This window comes from Pseudochaenichthys georgianus, unplaced genomic scaffold (genome assembly GCF_902827115.2).
Source record: "Pseudochaenichthys georgianus unplaced genomic scaffold, fPseGeo1.2 scaffold_829_arrow_ctg1, whole genome shotgun sequence".
Lineage (NCBI taxonomy): Eukaryota > Metazoa > Chordata > Actinopteri > Perciformes > Channichthyidae > Pseudochaenichthys > Pseudochaenichthys georgianus.
In genome coordinates this window covers 1-15252 of record NW_027263377.1, presented here as the reverse complement: position 1 = coordinate 15252, position 15252 = coordinate 1, and the positions used below count along the sequence as shown (strand labels likewise).

Genomic DNA, 15252 nt, shown 5'->3' with positions numbered 1-15252 from the left:
AGACCACCTGAGGACTCCACAGACCACCTGAGGACTCCACAGACCACCTGAGGACTCCCAGACCACCTGAGGACTCCCAGACCACCTGAGGACTCCACAGACCACTGAAGCCTTTAAGAAAAGGCCTAAAAACCTTTCTTTTAAAAAAAGCCTTTGATTAAACTTTTGTTTCTTTCTTTTACGCCTCTTGTAGCACGTTAGGATTGCTTTTAGCAATGAAAGGTGCTTTACAAATAAAATGTATTATTATTACCTGAAAACAACACAGAGGACTGGCAGACAGACACCTGAACACAACACAGAGGACTGGCAGACAGACACCTGAACACAACACAGAGGACTCAGAAAGACACCTGAACACAACACAGAGGACTCAGAAAGACACCTGAACACAACACAGAGGACCGGCAGACAGACACCTGAACACAACACAGAGGACTGGCAGACAGACACCTGAACACAACACAGAGGACTGGCAGACAGACACCTGAACACAACACAGAGGACTCAGAAAGACACCTGCACACAACACAGAGGACTGGCAGACAGACACCTGAACACAACACAGAGGACTGGCAGACAGACACCTGAACACAACACAGAGAACTGGCAGACAGACACCTGAACACAACACAGAGGACTGGCAGACAGACACCTGAACACAACACAGAGGACTGGCAGACAGACACCTGAACACAACACAGAGGACTGGCAGACAGACACCTGAACACAACACAGAGGACTGGCAGACAGACACCTGAACACAACACAGAGGACTGGCAGACAGACACCTGAACACAACACAGAGGACTGGCAGACAGACACCTGAACACAACACAGAGGACTGGCAGACAGACACCTGAACACAACACAGAGGACTGGCAGACAGACACCTGAACACAACACAGAGGACTGGCAGACAGACACCTGAAGAAAGATTATTTTCAACAGTGGAACGTTGCTAAGCAACCCCACAGTGACCAACAACATTAAAGTACCGCTTAAATATTATTACATCAGGTATAATTATCCAAAAATACAATCCTGTAGTAATCCTAGTGGTTTTATTCAAGTGACATTTTAAATGCAGAACTTTCACTTGTAATTGAGTATTTTTCAGTGGTTGAAATATTTAAACTAAGAACTGTTTCTCAATTGCTATTCAAGTATACATTTGAGTTACTTGAACCTTGCTTTTTCATTTTCTATGCAACCTTATACTTCTACTCCACTAGCTTGAGTTACTCTTCAGATTATAACAGCAAAGCACTGACTCAACATTTTACTGCACTATAAATTACTTTTAGATGTGATGAAGTGTATTTTACTAATAGTGCCGAACTTTGACTTGTCCTGGAATATGTTCAGTGTGGTATTAGATCTTCTACTTCAGCTCAATCAGGAAAGTCTTTTTTGGGTTAAAGAAATGATAGAAATGTTCATCGTCTTTGGCTACCCCCCGGGGTCTAGACACTGGTGGGGATGTTGAAGATCTGGATTTGAAGAGGAGGAGGGATGAAGAGTAGGAGGGATGAAGAGGATGCTAAGATCTGGATTTGGGGAGGTGTGATGAGGAGGAAGTGTGATGAGGAGGAGGAGGGATGAAGAGGATGCTAAGATCTGGATTGGAGGAGATGTAGTTTTTGGATTAGCTCTCTGGGCCCTGGAGGTGGATGGGGTGGAGGTGGGCCGCAGTATAAATGCCTGAAACCACAGCTGACTGCAGGAGAACCATTTTAAAGTTAGACTGCAGCATGATGATTGGCTGCTGGAGATTGAGGTGAAATAGAATTGGTTCAAAGATGATGCCCATAATGATCTGACGACATGCAGCTGTGGAGTAAATTCATGCATTCCCAGTCTTCCCGCTTCAACTTGAGCTGAGCTTCATGAAGTTATTTGAATATTCCCTCCTCCACTCCCTCTTGGCGACGGGCCACTGAGAGGTGGAGCAACACTGAAACAGCAGAGTTATAACTTCACAGAAATGGAAAGGTAAAGTTAGTGAGAGCAGAGCTGCGGTCCAGACAGCGTCTCTGTTTCTCTGAAGAAACTACTGAATCCAGCAGCTTCTCCTCAACCACACAGCAGAACCTCTGCAACACTGGTGAGTGCACTACAGAGACTCACTGCATATTTGAACACGGTTTGGTTTCATCAGAATCTGAGGGTTGTAGATCTGTTTTTATCAGATATCAAGTTTTAGGCCATAGAAATGTAACATTTAAGGTAAACGTGTGTCCATTGAGCCTCGAGTACAAAGCAGAGGTAAAACCAAACACAGGGACTGAACTCGGCTAGCGAGGGTTAGAGAGAACACAGTCACAGCTAGCATTAGCTTAAGCTCATTTCCAGACCTGTTGGCTGTATGAACTCAAAGCCTCAGCTCTGCCCAGACAGGAAGTGCCACACAGGGCCGCAGCAGGAATATTAAAGTGGCATTTAAAAACATTTAGCCTTCTTTAAATGTAATTTGACTCTAATGGCAGAATAAGCAGCATGGTAGCAGTGTTATCACATGCATACATGTATGATGTGACAGTAATGGAGATGGACACATGGTGTTTTTAATGGTTTTCTATTGAATGTATTTAGGATCTTACACACGTACACAATTGTGATGTTAACAAGAACCATCAAGCTCCAGATGATATCACAGCAAAAAGGCATATGATTAGTTAAGTTTAGCCTAAATGCGTTGTTACTATTAGTTTGATAACCAACAAGCAGCTGAAATACAGACGTTAGTTTTTAAAGTGACTTTCAGCAGACAGGGATCAGCCAGACAGCCTTAATGAACGATGTGAAACTGCAGAGAGAGGAGTGATCAAACTACTCTTGTTTAATCTTAAAACATCTCTTTCAAACTTTATACTATTAAAAAACACAGTCTAATCTTTGGAAATACTCAGAAATGGTGGCGTTGACAGGAAACCCAGAGCTCGTTGACTCTTGCTAAACTAAATGAAAAGCTTTCAGATGTACTTTAAAACTGAACGCTGTTTTAATCTGTGTTCAACAAGCTCACGCTGCAGACCAGTCGGACTTGTTCAGCCACATGTTTTTATAGGGCGATACATTTAAATGCTGGTTACCATGGTGACAACCGGTTTGTTGGGCCGAAAAAGAGATGCACACCAAATGAGAAATAATAAACTGAGCTAGATTAAAGTTATTTACAAATGAAAGGTACACTCAGTATGGAAGTTGGAGTTAGTGACGTCAACGTAAAAAACAAACTACCGACTAAACCCCAATATTAATCAAACTGATTTTATTGACTTGAAAATTATTGTATAGCTTCCTCTAAGAAAGTAAACTCCGCTCCACAGAGCACCAACGTCTGGACCTCCGACAAGTGAATTTAAAATGAAGGCAGCTCTGATCCATTGTTTATGTCCAAGCAGAGGTCGCGTTAACCGAATATTTTCCGTTAATGACGGATATTTTCTAACAATGACGGAAAAATCTGAAAGCAGTCCGTCATTTTGACGGATTAGAACACAACTCGGAACAGCGCCAACATGTCCACCAGCGGCCCACATTATATTACATCCTTAGGGGCCAGGTCGACTGAGGGCGATCTACTCTACTGTAGTCTGTAACTATTATTTAGTCATTCACACCCTGTCCAGTTGGTGGCGAGTGTGTGCATATTAAGTAGCTATTGTATAGTCTTGTTTTTGACCTCGTTGTTTAACCGGCTTTAGCAATCGCAAAATGTCAAGGCAGCTGATCGTCCGAAGCTTTTTTAATAAGCCCAGTGATTGTGATGGTGTGGATAAACGAGGTGGAAAGAGGGATTGATGCGGTGGAGGATGAAGGACAAGCCAGTAAGACTCAAACTGACAGCGTTCAGCCAGCGGCAGAGGGGCAAGCAAGTGGCAAGGAGTTCAAGCGGGAGTACCGGGTTCAGTGGGAGCAAGAGTTTAGTGGCTGAGGAGGGAAGACGGCAAAATGTTCTGCGACACCTGTAGAAAAGCTAAGATGAGTAACGGATTTGTCCGAGGGGGCTCGACGATGCAGAAATCAGCGTTCAGGCTACAGCAGGTCAATAGAGTTGTTCTTGTAAATGTTTTGTTCATATTCTGATTGTAATTGTCTTTAAAACAATGGCATTGTTCATATTTGCCTGTTTAGGCTCAATGGTCGCGGTGTTTTTAGCGGCCTCTGCCCCCTCTGCTGTCTGTCAGGAACAAATAAATCATTCATGTTCGTGTTGACATGAAAAGTGACCACACGGTCGGTGTCTCTGTTCATCTTTTTGTTTCTCCATGCCCTTAAAAGTTCTGGATGAATCGTTAAAAAAAAGAATGAATGAACATTTGCTGCTCAGTACCCAAACATAAATATGAAATATGTCTCATCTCATCATTAAAACATGAAAAATAAAATGACGGGTAATAATGGATTATGACGGAAAGAGATGGAGATGGACACATGTGTTTTTAATGGTTTTCTATTGAATGTATTTAGGACCTTACACACGTACACAATTGTGATGTTAACAAGAACCATCAAGCTCCAGATGCTATCACAGCAAAAAGGCAAATGATTAGTTAAGTTTAGCCTAAATGCGTTGTTACTATTAGTTTGATAACCAACAAGCAGCTGACATACAAACGTTAGTTTTTAAAGTGACTTTCAGCAGACAGGGATCGACTAAACCCCAATATTAATCAAACTGATTTTATTGACTTGAAAATTATTGTATAGCTTCCTCTAAGAAAGTAAACTCCGCTCCACAGAGCACCAACGTCTGGACCTCCGACAAGTGAATTTAAAATGAAGGCAGCTCTGATCCATTGTTTATGTCCAAGCAGAGGTCGCGTTAACCGAATATTTTCCGTCAATGACGGATTTTTTCTAACAATGACGGAAAAATCTGAAAGCAGTCCGTCATTTTGACGGATTAGAACACAACTCGGAACAGCGCCAAAATGTCCACCAGCGGCCCACATTATATTACATCCTTAGGGGCCAGGTCGACTGAGGGCGATCTACTCTACTGTAGTCTGTAACTATTATTTAGTCATTCACACCCCTGTCCAGTTGGTGGCGAGTGTGTGCATATTAAGTAGCTATTGTATGGTCTTGTTTTTGACCTCGTTGTTTAACCGGCTTTAGCAATCGCAAAATGTCAAGGCAGCTGATCGTCCGAAGCTTTTTTAATAAGCCCAGTAATTGTGATGGTGTGGATAAACGAGGTGAAAAGAGGGATTGATGCGGAGGAGGATGAAGGACAAGCCAGTAAGACTAAAACTGACAGTGTTCAGCCAGCGGCAGAGGGGCAAGCAAGTGGCAAGGAGTTCAACGGCCAACGGCCGGTCCACGTCCAAGTGAGCAGCCTTCACCCGGTCAACCGAGACGTGCTCAGCCTTACCGCCCATTTCAACCACCAGGTGTTTTTCACCGTGTTCCAAAACCCGGAAAGGTCCATCGTAAGGGGGCTGCAGGGGGCCTCCGTGTGCGTCGTGACAAATGAAGACGTGCCCAGCCAATCTTAGCTCCGCGGGAACTTGAGACCCTGGCGCACCGTGCTGAGTAGTCGGGACTGGAGCGAAAGCCTCCGCCGCGTCACGCAGAAAAACTCGCTGGGCCGTGGCAGACCAGGGAGCTGATGCATTTGGGAGGAAATTCCCCGGAACTCTCAGCGGCTGACCGTAGACCATCTCCGCTGTAGAACACTGCAGATCTTCCTTAGGTGCAGTCCTCAGGCCCAGCATCACCCAGGGCAGCTTGTCGACCCAGTTACCGTCCGTAAGGCCGGCCTTGAGGGCCGCCTTCATGGAGCGATGGTACCGCTCATAGAGGCCGTTAGCCTGAGAGTGGTAAGCGGTAGTCCTGTGCAGCTTAACCCCCAAACCGCCTGCCACAGCATTCCAGAGCTCGGACGTGAACTGAGAGCCCCTGTCTGAGGAAATGTCTGACGGGGTGCCAAAACGACACACCCACTTTGCAATGAAGGCCCGGGCAACGTCTGCGGCTGATGTCGAAACGAGCGGAACCGCCTCCGGCCAACGGGTCGTTCTGTCCACCATGGTGAAGAGGTAGGAAAACCCCTGAGAGGAAGGCAACGGACCAACCAGGTCAATGTTGACGTGATCAAACCTCCTCTCAGGCACCAGGAAACGCTCCAACGGGGCCTTCGTGTGGCGGTGCACCTTAGCGCGTTGACAAGCCACGCACTCCCTGGCCCAAGTCCTCACGTCCCTTTTCAGTCCTTGCCAAACGAACTTCGCCGCTACCAAACGCACCAAAGGTTTAACGCCGGGGTGTGACAGGCCGTGCACAGCCTCGAACACAGGACGCCTCCAGCTGGCAGGGACGACAGGCTGCGCCAGGCCCGTAGAGACGTCACACAGGAGAGTAATGCCCGCGTCGCCAAACACCACGTCCTCCAAGCGCAACCCCGCTCTCTCCACCTTCAGAGCCTGGACGCCGGGATCTGTGACCTGGTCCGCCGCCATGCGAGTATAGTTCAGGCCCAACTGGACGGCACCGATGACGACCCTGGAGAGGCAATCAGCAACCAGGTTCGACTTGCCAGCCACGTGCTTAATGTCCGTAGTGAACTCCGATATGTAGGACAGCTGCCGCTGCTGACGTGCCGACCAAGGCTCCGCCACTTTTGACATGGTGAAGGTGAGCAGCTTGTGGTCGACAAACGCCTTCCAGCATGAAACGGAAGTGCCGCACGGCCAAATAAAGTCAGAGGAGCTCCCGGTCAAAGGCACTGTATTTGCGTTCTCTAGGCGTCAGCTGGCGGCTGAAAAAGGCCACCGACTACTCGTGCACTGCGCCGACCGCGTAGTCCGACGCGTCCGTGGTGATGGAGATGGGAGCCGTAGATGATGGGTGTGCCAGCAAAGCCGCCTGGGCCAACGCGGTCTTGACCTCAGCAAAAGCGCCGTCCGCCTCTGCTGTCCAGTCGATCTCCTGGACGGGGGTCTTGCCTTTCAACGCTTCATACAGCGGCCGCATGATGTGTGCGGCCCGGGCGATGAAACGGTGGTAGAAAGTCACCATCCCCAGAAACTCACGGAGCGACCGGGCTGTGAGCGGGCGAGGAAAAGCCGCAACAGCCTCCACCTTCGCTGGCAGAGGTGTCGCACCGCCTTTGGTGACGCGGTGCCCCAGGAAATCGATGTCCGACACCCCGAACTGGCACTTTGCAGGATTGATGATTAATCCGTGTTCATTGAGACGTGTGAAAAGGGCTCGGAGGTGGGACAGGTGCTCCTGCACTGAAGCGCTGGCGACGAGTATGTCGTTGAGGTAAACAAACACAAGCGGCAGGTCCCGCAGCACCGAATCCATCAGGCGCTGGAACGTCTGAGCGGCATTCTTGAGTCCAAAAGGCATCCGCAGGAACTCAAAAAGTCCAAAAGGCGTTATCACTGCTGTCTTGGGAATGTCCAGGGGGTGCATGGGTACCTGGCGGTATCCACGCACCAGGTCCACCTTGGAAAACACCCCCGTACCGGCCAGATGCGCCGAAAAGTCCTGAATGTGCGACACCTGATAGCGGTCAGGCGCCGTTGAGTCTGCGGTATTCCCTGCCCGGGCGGAACCCGCCGTTCGGTTTGGGAACGACGTGCAGGGGGGAAGCCCAAGGACTGTCGGAGCGGCGGACAATGCCCAGGCGCTCCATGGTTGCGAACTCCGCCCTTGCTACAGCCAGCTTAGAAGGGTTCAACCGCCGGGCCCTGGCGTAGACAGGAGGCCCCCCGGTAGTGACGTGGTGTTCCATGCCATGCTTAGTGGTAAGCGCAGAGAAGGTGGGTCGCGACAGCCAGAGATGTTCACAAGTCTTTTTTTGCAAGTCCAAGTCGAGTCTCAAGTCTTTGGTCACGAGTCCAAGTCAAGTCTCAAGTCTTTGTGGGGTGAGACTTGATCAAGTCTCAAGTCTTTGGTCACGAGTCCAAGTCAAGTCTCAAGTCTCTAACAAATAAAAGTCTCATGTCTCTTCTGGTTGTAACAAGCCTTCTATTGTCTGCTGCTATCCAGTCTGTTAAGAATACTGCAGCTATATCTAAGAAATGCAAAGCATTTAGTGTGTTATTATCACTCCTATATCTATTAGCGTACAGTATCAGTACTGATTAGTTGTTTGTTATATGATCACTTTAAACAGGCTATTGCAATATGAGGAAAAACATCACACTTTAGCTAAATGCAAACAACTTATAAGCAAAACACTTCAGAATCAGAAATCAGTATCACAAATACAAAGCTAGCAGCAAGCTAAGTTAACATTACACAGCTGATGCTGAGCTAAACATGTTTGCTAACCGTCCATATGCGTTAATGTGACTGACCTCTCCGGGTGAGTTTTCAAGTGCCTGATGAAATTCGACGTTGTTGCGCCAGCATCCTTGATTTTGATATTGCAGACTTTGCAGTGTGCGCTCCTTTTGTTGGTGCCGCCGGCGTTTTGTTCGAAGTTTTTGTAGTTGAACCTAATTACAAGCGGTACAGCCGCAGGTGTGCCGCCGGTCGCCATTGTGTTACTACGAGGTAGAGCGCGCACGTCTGCGTAATGAGCCCGGCTAAAGTAAAAATCCGCTCCGAGGAGGGGAAAAGAAATGTCCGCTGTCACGAAATCCCAGCTGAAACGCTGTCCTCCGATGCACAAACACATAGGCCTCACGCCGTACGTGCGAATGGGACCGCCGTTAGCCGTCGTCAATCGCGGTCCGTGCCCCCCACGGGCGACGTCTTAACTCGACGCTGGAACTACGCTCCGTTGAGCGCCCGTGTCACACAGAAACAGGCTCCCCGAAATGCTGTCGCTGATGAAGAGGAGCCTGCACGTCCCGCCGACGCTCAGAGCCACTACTGAGCGCCGGCCCCTCCGTTTCCCGGGGGTTTGTAGCTGCACGGAGCGATGCATCTCTTCACCCTTGTCCCGAAACGTGCGTGGTAAAAGCACTCTCCGGTGTCTCCACGCCGGTTTGCCACAGCCGTGTCCGGCCTCCGCCACGCTTTCTTGACTGCAGGTGGGCCGCTGAGCGTCGTGGCTAACGTCTCTGCCTCGGGCTGTTGTGTAGCCAGGAAAAAACGATCCGCTTCCTCAGCCAAAGCACGGGGCTCCGTGACAGGCATGTTGGCCAGCGCCGCCTGGACCTGGGGAGGCAAGTGACGCAGGAAAATCTCCGTGAATAAAATCCGGGGATCTTCCCCCCTTAGCAGATTTAGCATTTTCTCCATTAGCTGGGATGGCTTGCTGTCTCCTAGGCCTTGAATGTCAAGTATCTGGCGGGCCCTCTCCTTGGCAGATAAGCTAAATGTCTTAAGGAGAAGGGCCTTAATCGCCTCATATTTGCCATGATGTGGGGGGGCTGCGATGAATCCCACCAACCTGGACGACGCAGAGCTGCCCAGCGCTGCTACCACATGGTAGTATTTCAGGTCCCCATCACGGACCTGTCGGCAGGCGAAGTGCGCCTCCACAGATGCGAACCATGCCTCCGCGGCGTGCTCCCAGAATTCCGGCAGCTTTACGAACACATCGCGTTCAGCCATGCTCGTTAATGTCCCGAAAACTTTCTCGGAAAATTCAAGGTCACCAGTGTAGTGCCAGGAAAAGGGAGTCGGAGGCGGTGTATTAAGAACAGAGTTCCAATCTTTATTAGCCATTAATAACAGAGGTTATCACATGAACTGCTCTGCTTGACGAGCTAGCAGGAATGGAAGCTAACGCTACAGGTGTTCCCACTAAAGGGTCGGTGTGGCAACACAATACGAGAGGTGAATTATGTCCAATACGTGTCGCCACAACATCATAAATAATAAGAAAGTGTTTCAAGAGCGCATAGCCGTTGAAATATATATTCCAAAAGCTTCTGTTATTTATTTTGGTCTCTCGGCTCTCATGTCTCTTGGCTTCTTAAAAACAGCGGAGATCAGCTGTTGATCAGCTGTTGTCTTTTGCCGGGCTCCGGTGATTGGCAAATCTGGGTGATGCCTTCTGATATGATTTAGCATGTTTGGCGTGTGTTCCATTAGCATACCGCACCGCTGTCGAACAACGCCGACACACCGTCCTCGTCCGATCCACCACTCGCACTCCATCGTTATTGCAGTCCACAGGGAACCCGAAATGTTCCCACACAGCTGATTTAAAAGAAGCAGGTGGGTTCTAGCTCCTGTGTGTTATCTGAAATCGCCATACTAACTTTTCTTCTTCTTGTATTTAGTTCGTTTTGTTGTTGTGTTTCTTCTTTTTCTTCATTTGTTGTTTAAGGGCGGCTGGCAAACAGCTTTTAGGTGCAATACCGCCCCCTGGATTATAAATAGTGTAATGGATACTGCCCTGAATGACAGACCTTTTTCCCACTCGTAAACAAAAAGCGTATTCGTTGTGTGACTGTGTGTGCCGAACCGTGACGTCCGAATGGTGACGGTACGGGACGAATACCGTTACACTCCTACTACAGAGCCCTTACCGTGTTCCTGTTAGTGTTCACTTCCTGTCTGTGGTCCATACCGTGTTCCTGTTCGTGTGCACTTCCTGTCTGTAGGGCAGGGCTGCCGAATAATCGATTTTGATCATGGTCAGTTTCTGGCAACCCTAGTAATAAGCAGTGTTAAATGTACGCAGCATGTTGTCAGTGCCAAAGAGAAGACAACAAATATAACTAACTATCTTTGTCACGAGTCTGACACAATGGCGTTTAGGCATCCATTACATGACTGTCTGAAGTGCTTCACTCATACTGATGTTATCTCCTCTAACCTTCCTGTGTCACTGACAGCGACCCAGGCAGGTAGACCAGCTGCAGACAGAGTGCAGAAGGGATTTACAGGAGCCACATGCAAGGTCATTTAGAAGCAATAACAAGAATACATAGGCCTTTGACTTTATTAACAGAACGAAAAATTAAGTGGTTTGGCTGTAATAATAAACACAATGATGATTGAGGATACATGTACATCAATTTATAGCGGGGTAGGAAGTACTCGATCATTAATTGAAAACATAAATAAATAAGAATAATGTCCTTTTTAAAAGTCAAATATATTATTGGATTTATAATTATTGATGCAATTTTATTAAATCACTATTTAGTTGATTAATTTATTTTGTACTATCTGCAGTAACAAACTACCTGTGAACAATTCCTTTATTGGAGTGAAAAGTGCATTAGGTCCTGCTGATATTTTTGTGGAAAAGTACAAATAAAGATTTAAAAGGAAAAGTGGAAATATCTCAGTACACAAGTACAGTACCTGAACACATGCACCTTTTTACTCTCCCTGTCATGGTCCTGTGTGCTTTTTAACTATATATTCTAGTTGGCTCAAATTAATGTTTGGAAGTTAATCTTTGTTATTTATTCCTAATAAGATTCAGTCTGAACAATTTAATATCATATTTGATTCATTTATTAGTGTTGAGAAAAATATCTCTATGGTATCTCTTACTTTCTCAGCACATCTGGTTCTCTAATTCACTTTCACTCAGTTTGATTCCAAATAAACAAATTATTAAAAATATATGTTTTTAGTCCTCAGAGTGAAGACATGGCTGCTGCCAGCTGTCTGCTGACTGAAGATCAGTTTCTGTGCTCCATCTGTCTGGATGTGTTCACTGATCCAGTCAGCACACCATGTGGACACAACTTCTGTAAAGCCTGCATCTCTCAACACTGGGACACTAAAGTCCCCTATCAGTGTCCTAACTGTAAAGAGGTGTTCAACATAAAGCCTGAAATGCTGGTCAACACGTTCATCTCTGAGATGGCTGCTCAGTTCAGACAGTCAGCTCAACAGAAAGCCAGCAGCAGCAGCTCAGAGCAACACGTTGTCAAACCAGGAGAAGTTCCCTGTGACGCCTGCACTGGAACCAGACTGAAGGCCCTGCAGTCCTGCCTGGTGTGTCTGGAGTCCTACTGTGAGACTCACCTGGAGCCTCACCTGACAAGAGCAGGCTTGAAGAAACATCAGCTGATCGACCCTGTGGAGAACCTGGAAGGCAGGGTGTGTGTGAAGCACGATAAACTGCTGGAGATGTTCTGTAAGACCGACCAGGTGTGTGTCTGCATCCACTGCACCTATTCAGAGCACAAGACACATGATGTTGTTCCTCTGAAAGAAGGATGTGAAGGAAAGAAGGCTGAGCTGGGGAAGACAGAGGCGGAAACTCAGCAGATGATCCAGAAGAGACGACTGAAGATCCAGGAGATGAATCGCTCAGTGGAGCTCAGTAAGGAAGGAGCAGACAGAGAGATAGCACATGGTGTTCAGGTCTTCACCGCTCTGAAGGAGTCTGTTGAGAGAAGCCAGGCCGAGCTCATCGACACCATCAAAGAGAAGCAGAGAGAGACAGAGGAACAGGCTGAAGGCTACATCAAAGAGCTGGAACAGGAAGTCTCTGAGCTGAAGAAGAGAAGCTCTGAGGTGGAGCAGCTCTCACGCTCTGAAGACCAACTCCACCTCCTCCAAAGCTTCACGTCCCTGAACGCTGCTCCACCCACTAAGAACTGGACAGAAGTCAGGGTCCGTCCACCTTCATATGAGGGGACTGTGAGGAGAGTTTTGACTCAGCTGGAGAAGACGCTCAAGAAACAGATGAAGAAGCTGCTCGAGGTGGAGCTGAAGAGGGTCCAGCAGTCTGAGGTGGAGCTGAAGAGGGTCCAGCAGTCTGAGGTGGAGCTGAAGAGAGTCCAGCAGTATGAGGTGGAGCTGAAGAGGGTCCAGCAGTCTGAGGTGGAGCTGAAGAGGGTCCAGCAGTCTGAGGTGGAGCTGACTCTTGATCCTGATACAGCACATCCCAAGCTCATCCTGTCTGATGATGGAAAACAAGTGAAACATGGTGATGTGAGGAAGAATCTCCCAGACAATCCAGAGAGATTTAATTCTTGTCCTTGTGTTTTAGCAAAGCAGAGTTTCTCTTCAGGAAGATTTTATTACGAGGTTCAGGTTAAAGGAAAGACTGACTGGGAGTTAGGAGTGGCCAGAGAGTCGATCAACAGGAAGGGACAGATCTCACTGTCTCCTCAGAAAGGTTACTGGCTGATAGTGTTGAGCAATGAAAATGAGTACAAAGCTCATGCTGGTCCTGGGGTCCGTCTCTCTCTGAAGTCTCAGCCTCAGAAGGTGGGGGTGTTTGTGGATTATGAGGAGGGTCTGGTCTCCTTTTATGATGTTGATGCTGCAGCTCTGATCTACTCCTTCACTGGCTGCTGCTTCAAAGAGAAACTCTACCCATACTTTGGTCCTTGTTACAACGATGGTGGTAAAAACTCTGCCCCTCTGATCATCTCTCCTGTCAATCACACCGAGTAGAACAACCCTTTGATTTGAAATCAGGTTCAGTATAATTTAATGTTATAAATTAATGTGTTTTAGGGGATGGGCGTTGTATACACTTTATTATCAGATTGAGATCAATGCATATTCTTCTGTAAATGTTTTCATTGCTGCTTCATCAGCAAACCCATTCGACTACACAGTTTGAACAAATCTGATGAATTCTAAAAACTCTATTACCTGCATTTGAAACTGTAATATCATAGAAGAAAAACATATTGAACTAGAGAATGCAATTCCTGAAGAAGTGGGAATGCTTTATGCTGAAATGTAATGTGTAAGAAGAAAGTTAAGAATTGAGATTGAAATGATACATGAGAAGAAAAGAAAGTAAAAAGGCACCAAATAATATAATTAAGAACACCATGAGCTGTTCTCCGATGAGCTGAACATACCTCTTCACAGTCGAGATAGTTTATAGGAAGTGTGCCATAATGTTGTTTATAAGGTTTTGGGTGTGTGTGTGTGTGTGTGTGTGTGTGTGTGTGTGTGTGTGTGTGTGTGTGTGTGTGTGTGTGTGTGTGTGTGTGTGTGTGTGTGTGTGTGTGTGTGTGTGTGTGTGTGTGTGTGTGTGTGTGTGTGTGTGTGTGTGTGTGTGTGTGTGTGTGTGTGTGTGTGTGTGTGTGTGTGTTTTCTTTCTTGTTGGTATTAGTTCATTTAATTATTTTTGGAGCAAGTACATGTTTGGGGTCATGTTGAAAATAATCTTGAATGTAATTAAACCCCTACTCCTATGCTCAATAAAAGTATACAGAAAAATATGAAAGTCCGTTGTATGCACTATTTAATTTCTATTCTGTTATTTCTTTCAATATTTGTATTTTATTTAATTGTTTTATGTTCTATATATATTCATGTTGCATTGTGGGAGGAGCCTGGGTCTTGAGTTTTGCATTACCATGTCTACACTGTAGCTACTGTGCACATGAGGACAACGTCTTTGAATTTGTCAGAAAGACACCTGAACACAACACAGAGGAATATTAAAGTGGCATTTAAAAACATTTAGCCTTCTTTCAATGTAATTTGACTCTAATAGCAGAATAAGCAGCATGGTAGCAGTTTTATCACATGAATACATGTATGATGTGACAGTAATGGAGATGGACACATTGTGTTTTTAATGGTTTTCTATTGAATGTATTTAGGATCTTACACACGTACACAATTGTGATGTTAACAAGAACCATCAAGCTCCAGATGATATTTCAGCAAAAAGGCATATGTGTGAAGGATATATTAATATTCTGTGCATGGGAAAATGTTAGTGTTTTCCCTCTGTGTCCTGTTTGTAACTTAGAGCAGGGCACAGGTCAAGCACATCACTCCCACCCTCATCCACCTCCACTGGTTGCCGGTCAAGTTCCGCATAAACTATAAAGTCCTCCTCCTGACCTACAAGTCCCTCCATGCCCTTGCCCCCCAGTACCTATCGGACATCCTCCACCCCCATGCCCCACCCCGGAACCTGCGGTCTTCAGACTCTGGCCTGCTCACCACCCCCCGCACCAAACTGAGAACCTTCGGGGACAGAACCTTCAGTGTGGCAGCCCCCACCCTCTGGAACGCTCTCCCTGCGGAGATTCGCAACATCCCCACACTGGACGCCTTCAAAAGGGCCCTCAAATCCCATCTTTTCATCAAGGCTTTCGGCCCTTAAATCGATCTGTTGTTTTGTCTGTCTGACCTTTGTTTTGTTTTGTTTTGTGTGTGCTCGCCCCAATTCCTGTAAAGCGACCTTGGGTCCCTTGAAAGGCGCTATAGAAATCTCAGTTATTATTATTATTATTAAAGGTCCTGCCTTCCTGTGGGGGAAGTGTGGCCAACTGCGCAGATGACTTTAACAGACTTTCTTTGTCTCTGAAACATGTGTTATTTAATTATGATTAGAAAGGGCGCGAACAGAGGCTCCTCCTAGATTCTCTGGGTAGAATG

General features: G+C 46.8%; 1 protein-coding gene across 1 annotated transcript; it reads left to right on the top strand.

The window, feature by feature from the left end:
• The first annotated feature begins 2014 nt into the window (after positions 1 to 2014).
• Positions 2015 to 13766, top strand: LOC117444560 (E3 ubiquitin-protein ligase TRIM21-like). The gene is made up of 4 exons (XM_071202751.1): positions 2015 to 2107; positions 11514 to 11756; positions 11793 to 12594; positions 12715 to 13766. The coding sequence occupies exons 2-4, from the start codon at positions 11530 to 11532 to the stop codon at positions 13291 to 13293; spliced, it is 1608 nt and encodes a 535-aa protein (XP_071058852.1). The 5' UTR covers positions 2015 to 2107; positions 11514 to 11529; the 3' UTR covers positions 13294 to 13766.
• The last annotated feature ends 1486 nt before the right edge of the window (positions 13767 to 15252 follow it).

Bases quoted from the DNA above. Each gene is read 5' to 3' on its own strand.
- LOC117444560 (XM_071202751.1), top strand. From the start codon at position 11,530: ATGGCTGCTGCCAGCTGTCTGCTGACTGAAGATCAGTTTCTGTGCTCC. The intron at 11,757-11,792 runs GTTCAGACAGTC...AGCCAGCAGCAG, and splicing joins ATCTCTGAGATGGCTGCTCA to CAGCTCAGAGCAACACGTTG. The intron at 12,595-12,714 runs GTGGAGCTGAAG...CAGCAGTCTGAG, and splicing joins AGATGAAGAAGCTGCTCGAG to GTGGAGCTGAAGAGGGTCCA.